Source organism: Brienomyrus brachyistius, chromosome 8 (assembly GCF_023856365.1).
Source record: "Brienomyrus brachyistius isolate T26 chromosome 8, BBRACH_0.4, whole genome shotgun sequence".
Taxonomy (NCBI): Eukaryota; Metazoa; Chordata; class Actinopteri; order Osteoglossiformes; family Mormyridae; genus Brienomyrus; species Brienomyrus brachyistius.
The window spans coordinates 5398187-5422099 of record NC_064540.1 but is presented as its reverse complement, the minus strand read 5'-3'; the positions used below and the strand labels follow the sequence as shown (position 1 = coordinate 5422099).

Genomic DNA, 23913 nt, shown 5'->3' with positions numbered 1-23913 from the left:
TTTCACGATACTTTTAAAGCCATTTTCCTTATTTCTTTTGAACTATAATATTTCGCTAACGAAATGTAATATTTAGGCATCAAATTGTTTTAATATGCCAGCTGTACTTTTTATTGGTTTTTGCTGTATATATAAAATTATGGAATAGAGCTTTGTGATAGAGCAAACGTCAGTGAGGGCTAATTCGGATTTCTATTGCTGGCATAATGTGTTTAGAACTGGAGTTACAGGAATAAGTCCTTCTGAATGGCATGTAACCCTTAAAGGTCGTAGCTATTTTAATACACATAACCATAGTAGTAGCTCTGTGCATGATAATGAAAGTAATGACTCCACAAATGCTGCCATTTCCTTGCCAGTTTCAGTCTTAGTCGGCTGCCATGAAAGAATGCAGACAGATTTGGGGGTCAAAGGTCAGGGGTTCGGGGGGGGGGGGGGGGGGGGGGGGGGGGCTGTGGCATGGAGGCCCGAAGTGGAAAACATTGTGATTAAGAAAAGTAAACAAGAGAGAATCAGCAGGATTGCAGCCTGTAAGATACGCCTCTTGTACACTAACCCCAGGATTTACTGCATTCCTCTTAAAAGCCCCAGTTATTACTGTCTCCCTGTAGGTCTTCATCTCTTCATCCCGCCCACATGAGACAGCTGCTGAGTGATGGAAGGACTCTCATTATCGCTCGTTCTCCAAATTTGCCAATGTGGCGTCCTTCCCTACTTCTCCTGTGAACACTTTATGAAGTGAGGAGCAAAAGATGGATGGACATCTTTAAAAGAAAAGAAAAAACACCAAAGGGGAATGGGACCGGCTCAGCAAGTGAGTATTAACTGTTAGATTTGTCCTCAGTCTGAATGGCAGAAACGAGATACAGTGCTCGAACAATCTCTAGCGCCAAGCTCCTGTACTGCTTACAGTTACCCGGCTGTTCACTGGAGACTCAGCCTAGCTTCGCGTATGCCTGAGAGCGTGCATGTTTTTAACGCACTATTTGCCTGAATTGTCCGTCGCTTTGTTAAATAAAAATAAATACTGCCACGCTTTACACAAATTAACGCCTTCATTTATTTTGATTACCAAATTATTGTCTTTCTCTGTGACGCCGGATATAGATGACTGGTAATTGGCTCACATAGAACATGCAAGCCTAATCGGAATCCAATTTTCCCATATTGCGTGCTTTAGTGGTTAGAATACAGGCGCTCCTGTACTTGCGAACGAGATACGTTCGGAATGGTCGTTCGTAATTTGAAATGTTCGTAAGTCATTATTCCACATCATTTTAAGGGTATACGCAAGTACAAAGAACTAGGATGCTGGGAGTACGCAGGCTACGCTGCTGCGCGGCGGGAGTAGCGGCCAGAAGTCGTACTAGGCAGAATTGGCACGCAGAAAAAAAAATTGATGTTGTGGACAGGAAACGGGAGACCAAGGAACACAATTTGGACTTACGGTCCTCTTCGTCTGTATGTCTGAAAGTTCGTAAGTAGAGGAGTGTCTGTACTTTGAGTAGTGATCCATCTATCATTCATCTTCTTATTTAATGCATGGCTGCAGGGAGCTTGGAACTTCCTGCCAGCAGCACAGGGCACAAGGCCAGAGGCACCCTAGATGGGATGCTAGTTCAGTATAGCGCAAATGCACTTACTATGGACAATTTAGGAACAGTGATTTGCCATGCTGCATGTTTTGCGAGAATCATACATTGGCGTCCTTCACAGCCACACAGAGCATGACCGATGTCCTGACCTCCCAGTCCTGCTGGTGTGATGTGACACTGCTTCCCACTGCGCCAATCCAGTGGTGGGCCGATATTCCTGATTTTCTTTAATCCCATCTGTCTTCCACACTTTTATAAACACACGCATTTAAAAAAAATCTCACAGCGCCCCTACCTTCTTTAGCTCAAACCATGGGCATAAATTTCCCCCTACATAGGTGGACATCTCAACCCCTCCCCCCTCACTGTTTAAACCAAAACAAAGTTACATCCTTGGCTCGAACTCCAGTGGAATAACAGTTGCCTTATTGCAGAAGAGGTGGACCGTAATCCAGTTAAGATGCATTAAATCGTACTGTAGGCAAAGCCTGTTTTTACACAGGGTACTGATGAACGTACAGGTCAAAACGTGTTGGTGTTTATCAGCTGTCACTATAGAAACACATTTATAAACACAAAGCGTTTTAGGGTTGAGGGGTATATACACATCTTCGAGCGTGAAGTTAGAACATTGCTAAGTACAATATGCTAACCCAAAGCCTACACATGAATGGCAGGTAAACACCTGGCTCAACATGATTAGCGTGATGCTAATCTATGCCTTGTTATTGTTTGCTATAGATGCTCCCTGAATTAAACACCTGGCGCCTGTTTTGCAGTTATTGCAAAGAATGAAAGACTATCGGACACAGGCCCCGAGTTTGATGGCAGTGTCCGCTCACATCTGTCACGTTTCTTTAAAAATGGATTTTAGCTGGGTGCCAATGTAAAGGAGAGTTCCCTGTGTGAAGGCCAAAATACTTCACTGGCTCCTTTTTTGACCGCTTATTAAATCCTATTAAGTTTAATTATTAATGGTATGATTTTCATGCCTGAGCACAGCTAACAGGTGAAATCACAGATGAAAAATGCAACTGAAAAACTGGCCAGAATTCCAAAATGTTCATCTGCAAATTTATAAGCTATTTGCGAAAGCCAAGTTGCTAAACGTTCTTTCTTAAATGCAGCCACACAACGGAAAGGATAAATAAATTAAAATAAAGAAATAAGCTACACCCCCTGATTCAGCCCTTATACTGAATGCTAAATCTCCTGGAAGCTTCCTGCATTTTATTTTGGCATCTTTCTAGTCACAGGCCAATTCATCAGGTGACCTGATCCTGGGGCCTTATGGGAAGTAGAGTTCTGTATCACAAGTTATTCATCCAGCATGCACCCTCATCCATCACATATGACATAACATGGAAATATGGCACCAGTTGGACCAAGATGTTGTCATTTTAGTGACAGACACTGTGAAAAAGTCTGCGCCAGTGTGTTTTATTTGACACATCATGTTGGTGTAGATAACAGTGAAGCCGGACACAAACAATACAAATAATAATGGCAGTGTAATGACTAAATACAATCTTCTTTTACTCTGCAATGACATAATGTTTCTGTGATCGACACTTGTGGAGCATTAAATGTAACACAGTGTCTTCAGAAAAAAATACTGAACATTTATTTACCTGCTGCAATTGCTACCAGCTTCTGATGCTCTGGGTTGTACAAGCAAGACAGAAAATGAGAAGGAAAGATTCCACACGGAAAAAAAAAAAAAAAAAACCTTTGCATTTCCTCCAGTTTCTGAGGCCTTGGCCGCAAAGCCAATATAGCAACATTTCTGTAGTCACAAGTACAAGGTGCAGCCCAGAAGGGACTGGTAGGAGGGGCCAAGAGCATCCCAGGCATTTCAATAGGTGAAAAGGGAGGCATTGCGGCTCGGGATTGGTCACTGCTGCTGCTCATCTTCCAGATGCTGGAATGGGATTCGTTTGGAGAGGCAGCTCTCTGGATACACATAGTGCAGTAGAAGTAGGCACACTGCCAGTGTGCACCAGGGAACAGGACTAAGGATTAATGTCACCCTTAAAGAATGCCACTCTAGACTGTATTTTCTTCCTAGTGTTCGAAGAACCCATTCCGAATTGCCATGATGTACCTCTCACTGCCTTTACCCGCAGTGCCACCCTCCCTCTAATGCACTCGCCAGCTGCAGGACCAGCTGTTCCACCCAATTCCATCACCCGTCCTTCATCACACTGCAGCTCTCACTGGCTGTTACACACAGTGCTTCCCATCTTCCCTTTGGCGGCGGCCTTCTTGCGTCTCTTGTTGAGCAGCGCGTTGCTGGACGTGTCCAGGTCCTTGATCTTCACTTGGTCATAGTCCACACGCATGGTGGCCAAGGCACTGGTCATCTCCTCCTGTAGGAGAGAGCAGCGAAGGTGTCAGATGATCCTTAAAGGATCCACATGACATGTACAGGACCAACCCACCCATTCATAAATAGTCAGTAAGTACTTATCCTGTCATTGCTGTAGACAGCAGAGAAACAATAGGACACAAAGTTGTCTACATTCTGAGTGGGATGCTTAGGGCATTGCCAGACTGAAAGCAGATTGTAAGCAGACTGGAATCACTGATTATTCTGAACCCTCTGTCTTTGGACTGTTAAAGTTGGGAGAACTCAGTTGTTTGGACATAGTGTGTGTGTGTTTGGGGGGAGGGGGGCTATGTTTGTATTAGTCCCCACAATGAGTTAAAAACCTGTCATTTTTTCAGTCCCCACAAGGGGAAACTCAATTTTCTAAAAATGTGTAACTACAATCAAAAACCTAAAAAGGCCAAAAGTCTTGTATTTTAGGTTAAGGTTAGGGCTCGGTACGGGTTAAGCTTGTCATATTTGGGATTAGGGTTTTTCCCATAAGAGCTTGTCCTGTGTTGCTCTGGCATCCTGATCAGGGTGTTCCCTGTATGTCCTAGAATAGGATTCAGATTCACTATAATCCTGAACTGGATAATAAAATAAATGTGAATCTAAATGTATAACAGTCTTCTAGCACAGGTCACAAAAATAGCTAATGAATAAATATAATAAATCCTAAATAATGAAGCCTGCTTTGAAATATTTAGCAATACATCTAATGAATTATAGGAAAAACCAGTTGTAGTTTTAGCAAAAAGAAATATAGTGCCATGAGTTATTAGTAGGAGTACTATACTGTACAGGTAAGTTATCCACTACAAGCATATTAAGATCAAACTGCATGTATTTATATGTGAATCATGCAATGTCATTTTCAACAGACACACACATATACCTGTTCAGGTAATCTGATTTTCTCCTGGTGGCCTATTACACTGACTGGTGTCTGCCGTCTGTAACAGCAGAAGCCTTTAACCCAACCGGAAGTATTAGCTTCTTTTCTGTGTAGTCTATATTTCACCTTTACTGGGAAGCAGATAGCCTAGTGTCTGAGATTTCCGAAAGGGAGACTGAAGCTACCAGGAAAACCTGAATAATGAAGGATACACATGCAGCCTCTCCAGTTAACCTGCAACCTGTAACTTAATCTGGGTAGTACTATATTCCAAAAGTGAAATTGCGACCCCTGTGTTTAGAATGGATTTTCTGAAAGCACCCGCACTACCCCCATACACCACTAGATGTCCCTCACTCACCTTCACCTCATCCCACATCTCCTTGTCCTCCGCCAGAATACGAGTGGTGTGCAGTGGTGTTGGGGGGACAGCCATTGACTGCTGCAATGAGAAAACAAATTCCAAACAGCAGAGGCTGAAAGAAAGCGATACATGCCCAAAGTAACTCAACAGAAATCTACGCAAGATGCTCCAAATGAAATAAAGTTCAAGCGAAAAGAACACATGCAGAGGCAAACGTCATAGCAAAGCAAAGAAAGAACAGCGAGAGAACCTACGTTGATCCAGGGATGGTTCATGAACTGGGTGATGGTCATCCTCTCGCTTGGATCTGTCTTTAGCAGCTGGATAATGATGTTTTTGGCTGTATAAGAAATGAGAATTCAAACCGCAATGAAGTGTGAATGCTGGGTGAGCCTTTCCCTGTGACTGTGATGGAACAGATCATTATGACCCTGCACCCGACTGGAAACAATCCGCTAGAATTTACGAGTGTCATAAGTCGCGCAAACATTATTTCTACTACTCATGCTAACAGAATCGCCAACAACTTTCATACAAATGGTTGGTTGTTTAGGATGAATAAACGTCCAGTAGACATTCTCCATTGTGTAATGATTACACACATTCCCATAAACAGGAATGACGCAGATTACAGTGCAAAGGGAAGTCTGTGGAGTTAGAGGTGTTGAAGTTGGCATAGTCCGAAAACCGGCAACAATATAAGAAAGCCCTATGAAGGGCTTTATCAGACTATTACTCTAACTTTGTTGATGGCAATAGAAATAACCTTCACTACATTTTTAAGACAATAGCTCATCTAACATAAGGCTGAACCTCTGCTACCAAGTAACATTAGTAGTGAACATTTTATGGACTCGTTTCACCATTAAATTATCAACATTAGACTACAAGCACATTCCAACAGCCCACAAATAATTCTGATGCAAACAAATGCTAAATGTCTTTGAAAGAGTTGCTGAAAAAGATTTAGAAACACTATTAACTATTAACTACAACACCTAACACTTTGATCCAATCTCCATTCCACTTCTTAAAGATTCCCTGAGAGTTCTGACAGAGCATATAACTGGCACAATGAATGTGTCCCTGCCCGTTGACCTTGGACACCCAGAGGTTTTTTTTTCCCCTTACTCAGGAATTTTTGGTTCCTCTCCTTCATTGTGTTCTGCCATTCTTTCGTACGCTCTTCCCTTTTTACTCTGATCCATGCATCATTTTATATAAATCACGTAATAATGAATTGCCACACACTCTTATCACGTGCATTGGGGCAACTGTGTTGTGAAAGGCATTATATAAAAACGAAATTAACTGAATTAAAAACAGAAGTGAGATTCCTTTAGAAATCTGTGTCTTTTTTAGTACCGGCTACCATAATCTTATATCATTCGAGCTGCATTTGCAAAGGAACCAGCCAGTTACGCCGTTCCGAATGCAGATATAGTCTGTGATAGGGGTGGGCGGCCTTCCCAAAAAAATCATATTGCGATCTTTATAGCACACAGTCCTGAACAAAGATCTAAATTGTCTTTTTTCCCAATTTTGAAATGTATTGTCAAGAATTTCCAAATTCGAACAAACCTACGCACTTTTCAAAATGGTAATTAAATCCTCGTTTAAACTTTATTTTAAGTACTAAACGAAGTTGTGTTGGATACTTCCTTTTAATGTGGTTGAATAGATTTGTCAGATTACCGCCCGAAGTGCAGACCGTGGCTCGACAAAGATTACAGGTAACTTTGCTTTGAGAAATAGCTGAGTCTGCATGCGTGAATTGTACCTCTCACGTCCGCACATTCACAGCATTACACTTTATGGTATATTTTACGATGGTGTCCAATTTGTACCACTTTGTTCCATGACATTTTGCAATTTGTTAATCACGTTCTTTGAAATCGCAATTTCAATTTGAATTTCAATTTGATACATCACTCAGCTAGAATCAGTTCTTGCTAAACAATAAAATGACCACTGTAACGTGCTGTAAATATAGAAAATATGGTTTGCCGTAAACTGGCAGGATGAATGGAGTGCCAGAAAATATAATGAAGAGACATGCCAGGTACAAATCAGGCAGGTGGTACAAATTGGGTTATTACAACTTTCATCTGTGCTTCGGTCACAAACCAAGAATATGACTTCCTACCAGATGGCTGTGCTGATTGGCCAAATTATATTACATGTCTCTATCACAGCGTCTCATTCATGCGTGACATATTTGAAAAACAACTCGGTGAGATATCGGCATGGCAGTGACACGTATTACTACTGAACATCGAAGTTTTATGTGAAGTTTTGAAATATTAGTAAGAGCACATAAAAGATCACAGTCTCTAAGATTCACATGAAAAGTAGATTGTGGACGTCCTCAAGGCTGATCACGATATAAAACTGTCAGCTTGCCAACCCCTAGTCTGAGAGACACCTTTCCAGTGTGGAAACATACATTAGATATATGTGCTAAAGGCCAGTGAGCTCCATACTTGTCCTGTTTAGTGACATTTAGCAGGTGTTTCTAATATAATCTCCTGCCATAGAAATCTCCCACAACTCCGTGGGTAATACGCACCTTCCTCAGACACGTCGGCCCACTCGGGCTTGGGGAACTCGTACTCTCCCATCCGAATGCGGCGCTTCATCCCGGGGGAGATAGCCTGCCCAGTGTTGGAGTAGAATGGCGGGAACCCGCATAGCCTTTAGGGGGGGACAGAGAGCAAGTTTTGCTTATCATGAAAGGAGAACAACATTAGAGAAAAGGCAGGAGGTTCCTTGGCAAGAGGAATTCCCACACACGAGTAGACATCACTGGAAACACAACGTCCCCAAGATTTTCACACACAATCTGTACTCACAGAATGTACATGATGACACCAAGAGACCACATGTCACATGACTTGTCGTATTTCTCTGGTCCGAGTACTTCTGGGGCTGACAGGCAACACAAATCGATAATGAACGGGAGTGAATCCACAGGCCCATCCTAGAAAATTTTACCCTTCACTTGCTGCCTTTGGTAATACCTACCTACGTAGTAGGGTGTGTAGCAGGGGGTCTGTAAGGGATTGTGCAGAGTGGTCTCTTTGGCAAAGCCGAAGTCTGTGAGCTTCAGGACACAGTTGCTCTGTTTAGTTGTGTACAGCAGGTTCTCAGGCTGGGGCAGAAGGGAAATGTGTCACCTTCTTCTCCCCAGACATAATAGCAGGTCTGCTGCTACCACCAACTCTGCCTCCACCCCTAAACCTCAAAGATAAGCTATGCAGCTTGCTGCGCCCCCATCTCACCTTCACATCCCTGTGGGCAATATTAATGTTATGCAGGTACTCGATGGCCGTACCAATATCTCTCATGATTTGCGAGCACTCTAGTAACAGAAAGAATACAGAGTTACCCCATGTTATGAATCAGTAACTGACAAGCACTAAAGCCAACAAAAACAATGGAAATGAAAATCAAACCACGCACCCCATATGATCCCATGGATTTCGGCAAGTCTTGCCCCTCCCCCACACCCCCCATCCCTGCCACCATGGGCGTCGCCGCCATTAAATCTGAGGGGGACGTGTTCCCCTCACATTTCATAATTATTTGTTTGGACCCCCCCCCCCCATTTAACATAAAATATTAGTGTTATGCCAGCGTGTCCCCTCACATTCAAAATGCTTCTGATGCCCCTGCCTGCCACATACACACAAAACTTCACCTCTTTCTGTGAAGGCCTGGTCTCCACGATGTTGAATCCGGCTGAAGAGCTCTCCACCCTCCATACTGAAATGACAAAGGGGATCTTTAATGCAGGACACTGTGATTTCAGACAATGCAAATAAAGTTGTAGGGGAATTTAAGGGAAAGTGCAATATTTCAATATGAAAGCCAACGCAACCAATCGCATATAAACAACACTCCACCGCAACCAATCGCATATAAACAACACTCCAACGCAACCAATCGCATATAAACAACACTCCACCGCAACCAATCGCATACAAACAACACTCCACGCAACCAATCGCATACAAACAACACTCCACGCAACCAATCGCATGCAAACAACACTCCACGCAACCAATCGCATACAAACAACACTCCACGCAACCAATCACATACAAACAACACTCCACTGCAACCAATCGCATACAAACAACACTCCACTGCAACCAAATCGTATATAGACAACACTCCAGCATAGGCAAATTCGCTGTCATGTAGAAAGACATGCAAACTCATTCTGTTTGCATGGATTTGCTCTTGGAATTCTGGCTTCCTCCCACAGTCAAGACATGGAGTTGAACTGGTGTTTCTAAATTGCCCCTTGTGCACGTGTTGTGACAGACTGGTATCCTGTCCAGGGCGTACTCCGCTTATACTTCCTGGGAAAGGCCCTGAGTTCGCCATGACCCTGTACTGCTTAGGGAACATGGATGGATGTAAGAGTGCATAACAGATCTCCACATCATGGTAGGTGTAATGGGCACTAGCACTGAATAGAACCAGTGCAGAACCAGGGTAAAAGCAGCATCAGACCAGTAGAGGAAATGCTGATGGTTCAAAACTGTAACAGCGGTTTGCTGGAAACTATTCCATAACCTCAGCAGTAAAACTCAGTTGTGCAATACTCTAACAATTGTATATATGTAGTTGCCAGACCACGGTTGGCCTGTACAATCACTGTCATTTGCTTGATTTTAGAAGTGCGTCATACTATATCATAAAAACATACTGCTGCAGACCGCTGTAGATCACCATCGGCCCAGGAAGGACTACTATTCCACTTTTAAGGCTTCTAGCTTCTAGCTTAGCAGTCAGACTCGATTGGGAAAGCAGTGAATGCCTTCAGGACTGGCTTTACTGCCAAAATCCAGGAAGCAATAAAGAAAACCCCAGTTCATCCAAGAACTTGTAGGGTTGGTTCCAGGACTCATTAACTCACCCCAGTGACAGACTGTGACTATTCTACATGAGTGTGACCGGTGCGTCGATGGTGGAGTAAATGAACAGATGGCAGGTCTTTCCAAGGAACCCTTCAGATGTACTGCAGGTCAAAGTGCAGGTGAGAAGCTGCTGGTCACCATCTTCACACAACGGTGTGAAGGAAAACTCAAAAAGTATGGCAGCTCAGTGAACAGCACCCATGCCTCACATCTACAAGGTTGGGGGCTGAAATCCTACCTTTGCTGAATATGTACTGAATTTATACATTCCCCCTGTGTCATGGATTTTCTCTAATTCCTCAAGCAGTCCAAAGATATGTATTTAGGCTAATTAGCAACTCTAAATTGCCCGTAGCGTGTATGTGTCCTGTGATTGATTGGCATCTCAGCCAGGGTGTACCCCAGCCGCTTGCGGCTTCAGGCCTCCTGTGACAACTGATCAGGAAAAGTGATTCGAAGATGGATGAATGGAATCAAAAATCTGCTGGTTTATCATGAAAGAAAAACCTCTTTCATCTCCAAGTCAGAACGATGTGTTAAGAAGCCGATCTGCTATCTTTAGCCTCATTATATCAGCAACACACATATTCACACACAAGATAAGCTGACAGTCACCAGCCCCCTTGGCTTTTGAGACATGTGTGTGCGATAAGACGGTATCAGCTGACTGTGGACAGCGGGAGGACGGCCGAGGCGTGAGAACATAAAGAGCGAGGATCCCCACCATTCCATGATGATGAGGAGACATTTCTTGCCATGGTGCATGTTCTCATAGAGGCTGAGGATCTTCACGATGTAGGGACCCCCCGACACCCGGCAGTGCAGCTCCACCTCTCGCCGCGCCTTGGGGCTATCGTACAGGATCTGTGAAAAGGACAGTTTTAATTATGGGTTAGCTAATGGGTGCACTGATACGTTCATTACATTGGACACACAGAGCATGGGCACATACATACACACACACTATACTGAAACAAATTACATCCAGTCTGATTTTGTTCATGTTCCAACCAGAATTAGAGTTAGATCTTTTCGTGATTTGTAGTCACATTTACATTTAACATGGATGCTTTTATCTAGAGTTACACACAAGTGAGGCAAATAGTACATTACAAACATACATGCTGTCAAGGAGCTGACTAGGAAAGTGTGCAGCTATGCTGAGCTTCCAATCAATGCACAAGTGTAAGTGTAAGTGAATGTTACAAGTGTAAGCAATTTTGGAGCAGGAGCTACACAACAACAAAACAAGAAATACACAACAACTTACAACACAGCAAGAACATAATAAGACTGGAACGGAACATCTGAGAAAAAAATTACACCAAGTCGGGTATTTAGTATGATATGCTCATAATGTTATTGACCCTATGATAATGAAAATTAATTTCCTCTAAGAAGATAACTCACTGTTTGAGCACCCTGACAATGATCTATATACTTGGGTTAGACCACCTTTGACCCCCTACCGTCAGAGTGAAGCTGACAGCTGCCTGATTTTAGAAGTGCGTCACACCATACAAATAAAATTAATTTCTGCAGACTGCTGTAGATCCCCATCAGTCCAGTAAGGGCCAAAGCTCAGGGCTTTACTGCCAAAATCCAGGAAACAAAACAAACAAACAAACAAACGTAGAACAACACGCAGGAATTGTCAGACCTCTGAAGGTCGGCCGAGGTCAGCATTCACAGCCACCGTCAGAAAGATGCGTAGCCGGCCTGAAATCACTGCTTACTGATAAAAAGATAAATGCATGGTCCTAAAAGACTTCTCAGACAACGTTCCGCATTCATGACTGTAAAGCCACAAATGTCACTGAGACGAAGCAGCCCTGCTTGCAGGAGAGATGCCAAGATTCCTCCGTGGTGCCGGGAGAGACTGAGTAATATCTATAAGTGACATTTGGTTTTATTCATTGCTGGTAAAGGCAACAAGCACCAGTTATATGGCAAATGCTATTTTTAGGGGGAATCGATCAAATAGCTTCTTTTAATAGATTGACATAAAAATGTATGAAAGTGTTTTCGTTTGTTCACTTGGTGCCTTGGTAAAACAAAAAAAGTATATATATTATATTTCTATATTCAATATTTTTTATTATATAACATTACATATTACTATTAACTATAAATAAAAAAAAATCTTGTTTATATACTGTTGAACTTCTTCGTTGGTCAGCAAATTTATTAAACATACATAACTACAGGAAAGGCATACATACCTACACCCACACCCCTGACATCTTCACTAACCCCTTTTCTATTTAGAATCCTGGCTAGGAGACAGGCCTACCCACAAGGCCTACACCAAAATGTACAGTCTCCTAACAATATCAGCTCAGTAACCCCTATTATCAGCTCCCTTATATCCCTATAATCAGCTCAGTAACGGCAGAGGCCTTCCAGCCAGGCCGTACACCCTCGACTTGAGTCCCGCAGAGGAGGGTAAAGGCTTTGCTGGTGAGGGATTCGCATTTCTTTATTCAATGTGCAGTTCACTACAACCTGATGAAAAAGCCAGGGCCAGACAGGGTTGTTTATAATACATTTCACTCTCAGTTCCATAGAGTTCCGAAGAAGATCACGAGGCGGGATGTCGCCCCGGTGAAAAAGCATCAAGGCAGCCATAAACCGCGAGCCACGCGCTCTGCGCTCCGCGCGGCTCAGCTCTCTGTCTCTTTCTCCCCATTATGCTCCGCTTAACTCGGTCACCAGCGAGTGTTCCTGACACATGGGCCGCATTCCTGGCCATCCGACAGACTCAGCTGACTTTCGTCATCAAATATTTCTGGGAACTGGCAACCCGTGACCCTCCTGTTCACAAGGCACGGCAAGCCTTGGAGTCCGAGCCCCTGCCCGCGTCCTGGTCGCTCTCCTCGTGTGGGAGAGACACGGCCGCCCGGTCCTCAGTGTGTCTTCAGCTTATAGACATGTGGTTATGACGTAAGCACCAGACCCCATAACCGTAGCAGCTCAGGTTCCCCTCAGAGCTGCCCGGACCAGCGGCACCTTTCTTCATCTGCGTAATCTGGAGGGAAAGGCCTCCCCCATAAATGTTCTTTTTTTATCAAAAAGCAATTTGAGTTTCAAGTTTCGAGCTTTTATTGTCATCTGCGCTCCAAGGAATATGGTTGAAATTCAGGCGGCAGACTTGCAGGGAAGGGGACAGTTATATGTGGGACAATTGGAAACATGAAAAATGAAAATATGGCTTTTGGCCAAAAACACAGCTGTGAATCAGCTCTTTCAGTTCAGGCGGCAAAGGGCTCGCCTGTGTTTTCTAACAGAGGTCATGGCTCTGAGCCTTTCAGACTGAAATTACAGCCTGATGTCACACTTCACAATCCTCCCAGAATGCCTCTTACAGCACGGTTGCTATTACACAAATTTCTTTTGTTTCGTTGTGAATAATTCCTCACAGATTAAAGACCAAAAACGCAGATCCACGACAACCTGGCACATCTTCCCAGCGCGTTTAAATGGGACGTCCTTCAGGGCACTGTGCTGGGACCCATAGCCTTCAAAAGATGCCAGCATTACAAAAACTAAATTATCCTCAGCCGGAAACCTTAAATTGATGCACGTATCAGGCAAATTGAATTCTGAAGTGACAGTTTTCCGAGAGATGTTGCTATGGCACCCAAATATCAAAAGAAAAAGCACCCGGCTTAAACCCGATCAGCACAGTATCGCTTGCACTCCTGTGTCCCAAAAAAACCATTATCCTACATTTTTGTAGCCTTTGAAGCCACAAGACGGAGATGGAGAGTTATAAGGTATGACAGATAAATATAACAAATACATTTATAGAGAAACCTCCATCTTTCGGCTTGACTTAATCCAGCGTTTCTTAAACCAATCCACAGGGACCCCCAGACAGTCCACATTTTTGCTCCTGGTAGAGAGCTGGGATGGAGCAAAAACATAGACCATCTAGGGGGATCCCCGAGGACCTGGTTGAGAAACACTGACTTGGTTAATCCTGAGATGACTGTTTACGAGATGCCTCCTGTATGATAACACACATGATGTAACGCACGAGGGGGGGTGAAAGAAGGATGTCTGTGTGAGTAAAGCAAGAACAATGATTAAGCTCCAGCAGAGCCAAAGAGCGGGACAGAGGTGCAGAAGGTGAAAATACTAACTCAACTATGCAAAAAACTGGCGTGTAAGTAAAATAAGTGTAAATGAAGGAGTCCAGGGGAAAGCGGAACGAGGTGGCAAAAGTTTGTCGATGGATATTTCGAATAAAGGTGACAGAGGTTGTTTTGTAACAGTTGCCAAACGGTAAAATTATTCACTAGTGTGATGAGAAAAAAGGCTAGTAACTGGTCGGGCTAACTGGTAATGGCTGATGACTCAAGATATGCGGAAAGATGAGATCATGGCATACATTGTGATTAAGGGTTTAATAATGTTTTCTCAAACGCTGAAGGTTCTCTAGCATCTATGAGGGATAAACTTTACTGCTCACATCCTTTCTATATCTTTTTTTTTATTCTCTGCAGGCAACTTTTCCTCACAAAAAAACACTACAAACCTTTTTCATACGCTAATGAAACACATCTGTCTTGTGATAGGTTGGCGCCCCTTGCTGGGTTGTTCCTTAGAAGCTCTGGACCCCCCTGTGACCCTCAATACGACAAGTGGGTACAGAAAATGAATGGATGGATGGATAAAACATATCAAGGGATTCCTGATTTAAAATCTTACAAAGTATTAAGGAAACATTCTTAAAACCACCTACCAAAACACACAGCTCACTTAATTTATCATCAAAACAGGGAAAGCTTGTGTGTTTAAGAAGCACCAGCGCTGTCATCAAGCCTCCTGTCCAGTCCAGAGAAGATACAGCCTTGCATGAACTGGTTACAGGAAGGATGAAATCCAGACTGGGCGGAGTGAGCCGTTAAATGTGTGTGAGAGTGTTTTGGGGGGGAGCATCGGAAACAGAACTCTGTGCTGTCGAAGAGGCCCGTATTTATATCAGAATGCTGGTGAAAAGAATGAAAGATGTGTGGAGGGGGTGGAATTTCCATGGGACACTCATGCTGTGCTCTTGGTCTGGGTACAGTGCTAACATTCAGAGAAACAATAAAAAAAAAAGGCCACACAGACGTGGACTGATCCAAATTATTCATCCGGAGAGAGGCTACAGGCTCAGGATGAAGCTTAACATTCTGTAAATGGGAACCAGCCAATGAAATGCCCAGAAGGCATCTAACTGTATCACTCTATCTAACACTTCATCAATGACAATTGTGTCTCTACAGAACAAACAACTGCAAGCGTTGCAGGCTTTGGAGGCAATAAGGTCAGCGTTAATGTAATTAAGGTAAATGTCAGACTACTGTCTGTATATCATAATGATGATTGGTTTAAGCTTGCCGTAATTCCGTTAGCACAAAAAGACTCTCCAGTTATGTCGCTGTTAGAAGTCTCAGCTGGCTGTCAATACAAAGTAAAACAAAATACAATAGATAAATAAGCTTAGACCAGTGTTTCCCAATCTGGTCCTCAGGGACCCACAGACAGTCCACGTTTTTGCTCCCCCCCAGCTTCCAGCAAAAACACGGACTGTTTGGTAGGGAGTGCCGAAGGAGCAAAAATATGGACTGTTTAGTAGTGAGTGCAGAGGGAGCAAAAACACGGACTGTTTGGTAGGGAGTGCCGAAGGAGCAAAAATACGGACTGTTTGGTAGTGAGTTCAGAGGGAGCAAAAACACGGACTATTTCATAGGGAGTGCAGAGGGAGCAAAAATATGGACTGTTTGGTAGGTAGTGCAGAGGGAGCAAAAACACGGACTATTTGATAGGGAGTGCAGAGGGAGCAAAAATATAGACTGTTTGGTAGGGAGTGCAGAAGGAGCAAAAACACGGACTATTTGATAGGGAGTGCAGAGGGAGCAAAAACATGGACCGACTGTGGGTCCCCAAGGGCCGGATTGGGAAACGCTGGCTTAGACAACACATCCTTGTGTGGCAAGAAGTCAAGTCAACTAGGACACAGAGCCAGCTATGGTAGACTGCACAAGACTAAAGAAAATGCTGGCATTTCCTGTACAGCTAAATTAAACACTGAATACCACTTAACTGTTCTAAATGCCCACAAAACATTCACATAAAGAAAAAAGCAATAGAAACTTAGATAATTGGATTATTCTATTAAACACATTGATTCCTTCCAGGCTTAGTGAATTACACCCATTCTAATCCATTTCAGTTTCCACTTAGGAAAAAAAAATTAATCAAAGAAGAAGTGGCTGGAAAAACCAAATTTCCTTCACTAACCTTTACTTGGTTATTAAAAGCATTAACGAACGCATGGCGGTTTATTAACTCTACTTTGAGCATGCTTATCAGTGCAGAACATATCACACATACGTTTCTGGATCCAGGCACAAAGGTGGAGATAAGACTGCTACACATTAATGACCTTGGGATAGGACTGAGAAGACAGCTGTGCAAAGTTATACCTATAAAGGTAATACAGTTTTATTGATATAATATATAGTATGGAATGGCTTAGTTGCAATGGCTTACTTGTTTTATGGCTTAGTTGGGTTATTTATTCACGATCCAATGGAGCTACACTAATTACTCCTTGAGTTTGCTTTTCCATATGAGAGCCTTACGGGGGCCAGAGGGGCCCCAGTTTAAGGGGCCCGAGCCAAGGCGTTCAGAGAAAGCGGAGCCGAAGGCGTGACACGAACTGCGAGGATGGGGCTCCTTCCAGCTCCGACTGAGCAGTGAATTGTGACCCATGAGGTCGTGAAAAAGATACGCGAGAGCAGCTGCAGGACGGGGGGCGAAAGACGCGCGCGGATGGCTCACTGGTGACAGAGGACCCAAGCCCTCAGTGCTATAGATAGAAAAATAACCTTGTTCCTGAAACTACATATTAAAGCCATCAAGACATGAACACACTTCCCGACATCTGTATACTAGCTATAGTCTGGTAAAAATAGTTTGCATAATAAAAAACATAAAAAATTGTTTTTTAAATCAGCAGAGGACTAACTCATCAATGCTATAATTGGTTTAATGTTATATATGACTATTACAACATATGAAGTCCTTACCTCACTCAAGGGAAACGGCTCAGTTAATGAAACATCCATCTTTTAAAATCAGCATATTTACAAACGGAAGAAAAGCAGAAACCTTTTGCTATCATAAAATGGGCTTACGCGTCATAATAATGACGACAATAACAACGTCCCTGAGTAACAGATGATACAATTTTTGAAGATCAAATTATTGAAAATAACTTAAAAAGGAACGCAAATACATTATACACAAAATTTAATTAGTTGTCACTGTTGTGTATAACAATAAAGAATATGTCGGGGTCAACAAAGACAAATATATGGATGTGTTCGGTCTTTTTAAATGAATGTTACTATGAAATAAGCCATCACCATTATATGTAAACATGACGCTTAAGTACAGAATTCAACTATCGCGACGGCTCTGAATATGTCCTTGTCCACAGCAGAGGCAATATGAGCCACCAAGCTGGACTTGATTGTTATTGCGCAGACTTAGTGCCAATATGCTGTAAAGGCAGGCTAGATTTACACGCAGTGTGTAAATTCGTCCCTTTGGACCAACGTGTTGACAGGTTTCCATTGCACACCCAGAATGGTGCTCGTTGTGCTAAAACCAGCTCCCAGTGATGCGAGGCTCCGAGGACGGTAATCCCCAGTCGCCCAGAAATCTAAATCCAACTGCTGACTAAGCTCGAAATATGACGGCAGCGTTCGCGCTCTTGCATGTACCAGCCAGAAACCAGTCTCCTTCGGTAGGTAAACCACTTTCGTGTAACATCAACTCACACACTTACACTCCACCCAGAGCTCAGGGTCCAAGAGGCATCACAAGTAGAAACATTATTATTTCCAATAATAAAGCCAGGTGCAGGTTTGCCTAGAATGAAAACAATGCGTTTGATCCGCATTTGATACCATATTTAATTTTACGCCATTCATTCCCCAATAAACAGAGCTTTTCATTTAGATTACTAAGCTGTATCCTAAGTAACTTTACGTTATTTCACTTTCTTTAAGTTCTTTCACTTTCTAAGTAACTTTAAGTTCTTTGACATTTGGGATCAACTTCGAGGTAAAGTACAGGCAGGCCGGAACAAATTGTGAAACTTACAATAAGGAGTATTGCGTCTTTTTTGTCAGTGAATTAAGGCCCAATTGTTCGCGTTGAAAATTATACGGAGTTTGGGAGTTCCTGCATTTAAGAGATCGCCTTTCATATAATGTGGTAGCGGGGAAAGATGAGAGAGCGGATGAGGAAGCGAGGCTGAAGGAACTGTGAGAATTCAAGAAGTCAAATTTTTCTCTTTGTATTAGGTTTCACGAAGCGCTGTAAACGTGGAAGCCCTCGATTTGCTGGCATACGCGCACACACAGCTCGGGCAGCGGCGCCGACTGTACCTTCAGGGCGCACTTCTCCCCCGTCCTTTTGTTATGGCATTCCAGCACTTTTCCGTTGATGCCCAGACCCAGGACCTGGCTGGATATCTTGTAGTCATCCGTAACCGAATTACGTTTGATTTCTATCTTGGGGACGCCCGGCAGTGAGAAGTGCGTCGGGCTGCCGGCGCGCTTGGGCTTCTGTGCCGGTTCGTCGCATGGTGTCAGTGGACTTTTACTATCATTTTCGGTCTGCGGGCAGTCGGACTTCTCGTTGTCCTCGCCATTGTGCAGCATGTTCTGTCAGCTCTTCTTTTTCTTCTCTTATTAAATTATTACGTCACGCCCAGAACAGTGTTGGATCCGTTGTAATTGAATAAAAAATTCCCTTAAATGTCAAAAGTGTAAGTTAAAAAATGAGTGCAAGTTTAGAATCTATTAGCGAAATCTTATTCTCTTTGGCGGTATCTCTTTGATGATTCACAAGAAACTCATATCTTCCGACTGGTTTGACCTGTATTTATGTTAAGCACATTTACAGTTGAATGTAAGTTCAGGTGAAGTTTACCAGCCTATTTTAAACCAAGACAAATAAAAAAATCGCAAATTACATACGATCAGTCTTTTCTAAGTTTTTCGATTTTAAAAGCTTTAGTAAAAAAGTTCAGATATCAAAAAGCATTACAGGTTTAACATTGAGATAATAAATTTTAGGCTACATATATCGCAAAGTAGGCTATCTGATCTATCTTAATTTATTTTTAAACAAGCAGCAACTCACTGTCATAATCGTACCACGGGTGCTTTTCATTCTCTTAGAACTATATTAACTCACGAGAACAATGTTCAAACGGAACATTACAACTGATTTGTAAGTCCAGTCCGAAACCAAGCGCAGTACCGTGCGCGGTGTCGCCGATCCGAAGGCGTCCTGTCTTTAAAAGACTGTCTCTTACGCAAGCGCTGCCAGCAAATGAAGCGCAATTTCTCAAGGGCTCATATCTTAAAGACACAGTGCAGATTGGAAACGAAAGACTGAAGAACACTACGTTCGTCACAATCATCAAGTGGTTCGGTTTTAAACCACGTTTTAAAAATCAGGAAAGTTTCATGTATGGGCTACAATATTTATTACAAAATTCAGAGATATTAAGATTTGCTTTCATCCTTGATGAAAGACACCTAAAAACCCGTACCGGTTAAATTGCCATGGGAAACTAACGGAAGAATGGTTGGATGAATGCCTTTAAAAATATCGTACAATGTCAATATTCCAGATGAAAAGTAACTAATATTGCTTTCGATAAGTGGATGCGGTTTTCATATACATGCATTTTTGTACACTTTACTGTAATAGTCTAGATGGGGATTAAACGGAAATTGGTGACCTATAGTTTAAAGAGATTAGTTAGTTTAAGTTACTTGCAACGAGAAATGGAGAGGTGTGGAATAGGAGGCGGGGGGCAACCCTGGGCCCGCACTCTATAGGGGACTCTGCTGATCTCGACATTTTTTTGGCAACAAAACACATCGATCAATGTACCGGAGTAAAGTTATCAGTGGGTGCGACATTCACAGATCATCTCTGAATTTACTATATTAAAACATTACAAAACAAAGTAAATTCCACATTCACAAATTCGCGTGTGTTTGTGAAATCACACGCACACCTTCGATATTTAATTATTATATCCAGTAAATTGTGAAAAAGCAAAAATAATGAAGCTCTTGATGTGAATTAACGTGTTCGCTTGGGTTTTGACAGACCGCGACGTTTCAAAATAAAAGTCCCAAATGTAAAAAAAAGGAGTAGCTCAACAAACGATTATTACAAAACACTTTCAAACACTATTTCAGTGTGGCACATACTTACAGGAAATGACAAGCACATACATGGCCCACTAACACTCGTGAAACTGTAAATAGTGGTATAAGATAACATGTCCATTATTATTCTGTGCAGGTGGAACGTTGACTAAACTAAATTTCAGCCTGTGGTTAAAGTACATGAGTAAAGATACACATATCGTATCCTTTGGCACTTGTGAAACCTGTATAAAATTTGTCAAATCAACTGATATGCCTCATATCCATTGTTTTCAGTGCAGGTGGAACATAGAGCATCCCAGTGCACTAAAGACAAAGAACCCAGCACCTGAATTTCAGCCTGTGGTTCAGGGACATGAGTAAAGCTACACGTATCATGTACATTGGCACTTGTGAAACCTGTAGATAATTTGTGAAATTAACTTATATCCCTTATTTCCTTTGGTTTCTATGGAGGTGAAACATACAGCATCGTCAACTAATATCTCACTTTCAGTGATTATATTTCTTGAGTATATATTACACATTCGATTTTATTTAATGTTTTGAAAATATATATTCATGTATTTAATGCAATGTTTTAGTATGTTCATTGTCTCACATGATGTGTGCTTTTGTTTAATAAATATTCATATTTTCTCAACGTTTTTGTAACCCTTGTTGTACAGAAAGACACTGTATGCAGAATGATATTCTCATCGTAGCCACTGCAATCACTGGTTTCATGAAAAATGCCTGTCACTGTCTGAGGAAGACTGGAAGTACTTCTCACAGAAGACGCATGACTGGGTGTGTCTTCACTGCAACCCAAACCAGTAAGATTAGAACAGTTCCTGTTAAGAGAAGTAACAAAACTAACAACCCCCTTCAGTAGATATTCCAGGAATGTTTTATGTTTTCATTTTTATGTCTGTATAGTCTACATATATGTATATAGTTTTTATTATTATAAATATAAATATTTTGCATAAGTGAATTATGTAAAATGCCTTTGTCTAACAGGAAGGAGGGGAGGAGAGGTCATTGGAATGCCAAAAAACAAACGAACATGAACAAAAGGACCATGAGGGGTCAAAACAGTGAGGAACAATAAAATAAAAAACCCTATATGCTAATCTAAAGTGCCCGGTGGACTTCAGGGAGATGAGGTAGAGGACTAACTATCTATCTTGAGGAGAGGAGCTAACATTGACAATGACTGAATAATGGAATCTCACACAGTTGAGTTCCACTATACAGGGCCAATGAGGACCATGCAAAGGCATTTGCGTGCAAAACAGTGAATCAGAAAATAATCAACATGAGCTATTGAAGTTAATTTCACAAATTATCTACAGGTTTCACAAGTGCCAATGTACATGATATGTGTAGCTTTACTCATGTCCCTGAACCACAGGCTGAAATTCAGGTGCTGGGTTCTTTGTCTTTAGCGCACTGGGATGCTCTATGTTCCACCTGCACTGAAAACAATGGATATGAGGCATATCAGTTGATTTCACACATTTTATACAGGTTTCACAAGTGCCAAAGGCTATGATATGTGTAGCTTTACTCATGTACTTTAACCACAGGCTGAAATTTAGTTTAGTCAACGTTCCACCTGCACAGAATAATAATGGACATGTTATCTTATACCACTATTTACAGTTTCACGAGTGTTAGTGGGCCATGTATGTGCTTGTCATTTCCTGTAAGTGTGTGCCACACTGAAATAGTGTTTGAAAGTGTTTTGTAATAATCGTTTGTTGAGCTACTCCTTTTTTACGTTTGGGGCTTTTATTCTGAAACGTCGCGGTCTGTCAAAACCCAAGCGAACGCGTTAATTCACAGCAGGAGCCGCATTATTTTGCTTTTTCACAATTTACTGGATATAATAATTGAATAATCAAGATATGCATGTGATTTAACAAACACACATGAACTTGTGAATGTGGAATTTACTTTGTTTTGTACTGTTTTAATAGAGTAAATTCAGAGATGATCTGTGAATGTCTGGGAAATATCGAACCGACTGCTAACTTTACTCCGGAATCAAACCTCCACTTAAAACCATTTAAATAACGATTTTGGTTAAAATATTATAATCTGTAATAATATATTTTTAATTCGGCCGATCGATCCGCCGGTTAGATACCTCCCTCATCCCGATCGGCCAATATTATAGCATATTATTCATGTTCGTCGTTTTTAATTCCCTGTCGTTTCTCTTTCAGCTCCAAATAATAACTGGAATGGCCCACTTGTTAACCCGGGGGGCACAAGACAGCATCAATATATCAATACATCTGACCTTCAGTATCATAACTTGTTACACTCCATCAGACTCAGTAGGGGAGTGCCCACTGTTGTGAAACTGCTCAAGATTCCACATAATGAATGAAAACGCGGAAGGCTGACAGATTTCTGTTTATCTAATGGGGACCATTTCCTGTTGACCTTAAGGACCTGTTTTGTTCCGGTTATAGTACGTTTCTGGCACCAGTAATTTGGACGGAGGCTCCTTGGTTAGGTCTCAGTTAGTCGTTTGGGGGAATGTTGCACTGAGGCAGACAGGCGATAAGGAGCGGCGATAATGCAGTGTCAGAATACTGTAGGGCAACGTGCCCATGCTTTTAGCTTAAAATGAAAAATGGAATGAAAAAGCCAGCCAATGCCTTCAAGCTTGTTATCATGTTGTTAGCTACATACATGCAAGTTTTAATAGTGTACATTGCCCTTCAATGGCAAAAACGGTATCTTTGCTGACACTGAAAGAGCTTTTGAGTTGTTTTTACTCTCCGCCTGTATATATGTGTAAATAATAGTCTACTTATTCAAAACTGAGCATAGCTGAACTAAGATATTTCATCATGAGATAAAACAGCCAAATTTCGGTGGCAATTCTGGCAAAATATAGAGTTACGGTGCACTGCCTTTCTACGGCAATACAGTATACTGCATTACATCTGTACACTAATATGCTACCTGCAGTCACAGTCACACATTTAACACATTTTCCACACATGCGCGAAACGCCAAGCTGCACTCAAAAGCGGAGGAGGCAAAGATACCGCCGAAGCCACAGCCCAGTAGCGGTCACCGAGCGATCACTGGTAACTGTTTGAAACTTCCGGAATCTATAAAAAAAAAAAACATGTAACTTACGATCTTTATGTGACAGCTCTCAGGAAGCATTTAATTTAAACTACAGGGATGCCAGTTAAGACCTTCAGTGTATTCTGTGGGTTAGACCATTAAAGATGCCGCTTTTTTGGAATTCTGTGTTAACGTAAGTCGTGTTAGAGGCGTCTAAGCAGTTGTCTGCCTCATACCCTGCCATTCCGGCATAGGCCCCAGGTCCACTCTAACTCTGCACTGCGTTAGCGGTTATGGAAAACTAACATATGGATGGGAGGCACGTCTGGGCAGCTTCACGGCTGCATGTTGTAGATTCTTTGGAGACAGAAATGGCTTTTGTGGGTCTTTAACACAGACGTGCCAAATGGACGTGAAGGACTGAGCAGC

The 23913-nt window shown here is 42.2% G+C and overlaps 1 protein-coding gene across 1 annotated transcript; it reads right to left on the bottom strand.

The window, feature by feature from the left end:
* Positions 1 to 3019: 3019 nt before the first annotated feature.
* On the bottom strand, positions 3020 to 19541 carry mapkapk3 (MAPK activated protein kinase 3). The gene is made up of 10 exons (XM_049023439.1): positions 18604 to 19541; positions 10878 to 11017; positions 8926 to 8990; positions 8507 to 8586; positions 8250 to 8376; positions 8078 to 8153; positions 7795 to 7919; positions 5480 to 5565; positions 5223 to 5303; positions 3020 to 3964 (listed from the first exon to the last, which is right to left on the bottom strand). The coding sequence occupies exons 1-10, from the start codon at positions 18877 to 18879 to the stop codon at positions 3809 to 3811; spliced, it is 1212 nt and encodes a 403-aa protein (XP_048879396.1). The 5' UTR covers positions 18880 to 19541; the 3' UTR covers positions 3020 to 3808.
* Between the last annotated feature and the right edge of the window lie 4372 nt (positions 19542 to 23913).